Source organism: Leishmania donovani, chromosome 28, assembly GCF_000227135.1.
Source record: "Leishmania donovani BPK282A1 complete genome, chromosome 28".
Classification (NCBI taxonomy): domain Eukaryota; phylum Euglenozoa; class Kinetoplastea; order Trypanosomatida; family Trypanosomatidae; genus Leishmania; species Leishmania donovani.
Window position 1 is genome coordinate 1,072,168 of NC_018255.1, and position 1,139 is coordinate 1,073,306.

The 1,139-nt window shown below is 62.9% G+C and overlaps 1 protein-coding gene across 1 annotated transcript; it reads right to left on the minus strand.

The window, feature by feature from the left end:
• Positions 1 to 366, minus strand: LDBPK_282950 (heat-shock protein hsp70, putative; the record flags this gene model as incomplete). The annotated part of the gene is made up of 1 exon (XM_003862344.1): positions 1 to 366. A coding segment is annotated over one exon (366 nt), but the record flags the coding sequence as incomplete, so codon positions are not given.
• Between the last annotated feature and the right edge of the window lie 773 nt (positions 367 to 1,139).

The window sequence follows — 1,139 nt, forward strand, 5'->3', positions numbered from 1 at the left end:
CGACGGTGTCGTGCGGTTGCCCTGGTCGTTCGCGATGATATCCACGCGTTCGTTCTGCCACACGCCCACGCACGAGTACGTCGTGCCCAGGTCGATGCCGATGGCGCCGTCGAATGTCATCTCTGCGGCAGTGGTCGTGTGTGTATGTGCGTGTGGGATGGGGGGTGGGGGGAGGAGGGTGGTTATAGGGTTACGTAATAGAGCGCAGAGCGAGAGAGACGTATGCCTGTGCGCGTATGTGTTCTCTTCGGACAGCTTGAGTGCGAGTGCGTGTTTAGGATCCTGCGTGTGGTTTGGTGGATAGAAGGGAGGGAGAGGGAGGGCGCAGCGAGGAGAGGACGTGGTGGAGAAGAGGTACCATGGCATAGAGAGAGAGGAAGAGCGAAAGGAGAGCGCTAGTGCGGCGGCTGCCTCCCCTCCCCTTCGGCACACTCCGCGCTGACACGGTAGGGTCTCTGCGCTAGTTGCACCTCTCCCCCATCCGTTGACGGACGGGAGGGGAGGGAGGGGGGAGAAGAGTGCACATGAGTGAGGCGGGGCGGGTGCGCGAGTCGAAGGGTTGGAGGGGTTAAGGAAGGGGGAGGGGGCACAGGTCGGCACTCGCGGAGTCGGGCCTTCTTATCGATGAAACTCAAGACTGAAATGATAGGCGAAGAGGGGGCATGGGGAGGGGGGGGGGGAGACAGCGAGGGGAGGGGCGTGCTTCCATCGCTGTCTCCCTCCCCGTCTCCCCTCTGACTCACCGGCGGCGACGCTCCCCCGCTCTGCACAGTTGCCGCAAATAAGGAGGAGAAGAGACAAAGGAGAAGCGCACACGCGCACGCACAAAAGCGAAGGGGGATGCCGTACGCTGATGGTGCGGCATCGGCATGTGCGTGCGCGACGGTAAAGGTTAACAGGGACTCCATCAAGGGAGAGAAAGGCGCGGCGGGCAGTCAGGGTGAGTGCTGGCCGTGTGCGCGGTCCTCGTCGGTGTCGTAGGACACGGAGCGCGGAACACGGGTAGGGGGAGGAAAGAGGGTCGGCCTCAAGCGCTCTCGCTCAACGCGCACATGGGACTGCGTGTGTGCGCCCTCAGCCGCGGCGGTGCAGTTCGAGGAGATGCACATACACACACACACACACACACACACACACAC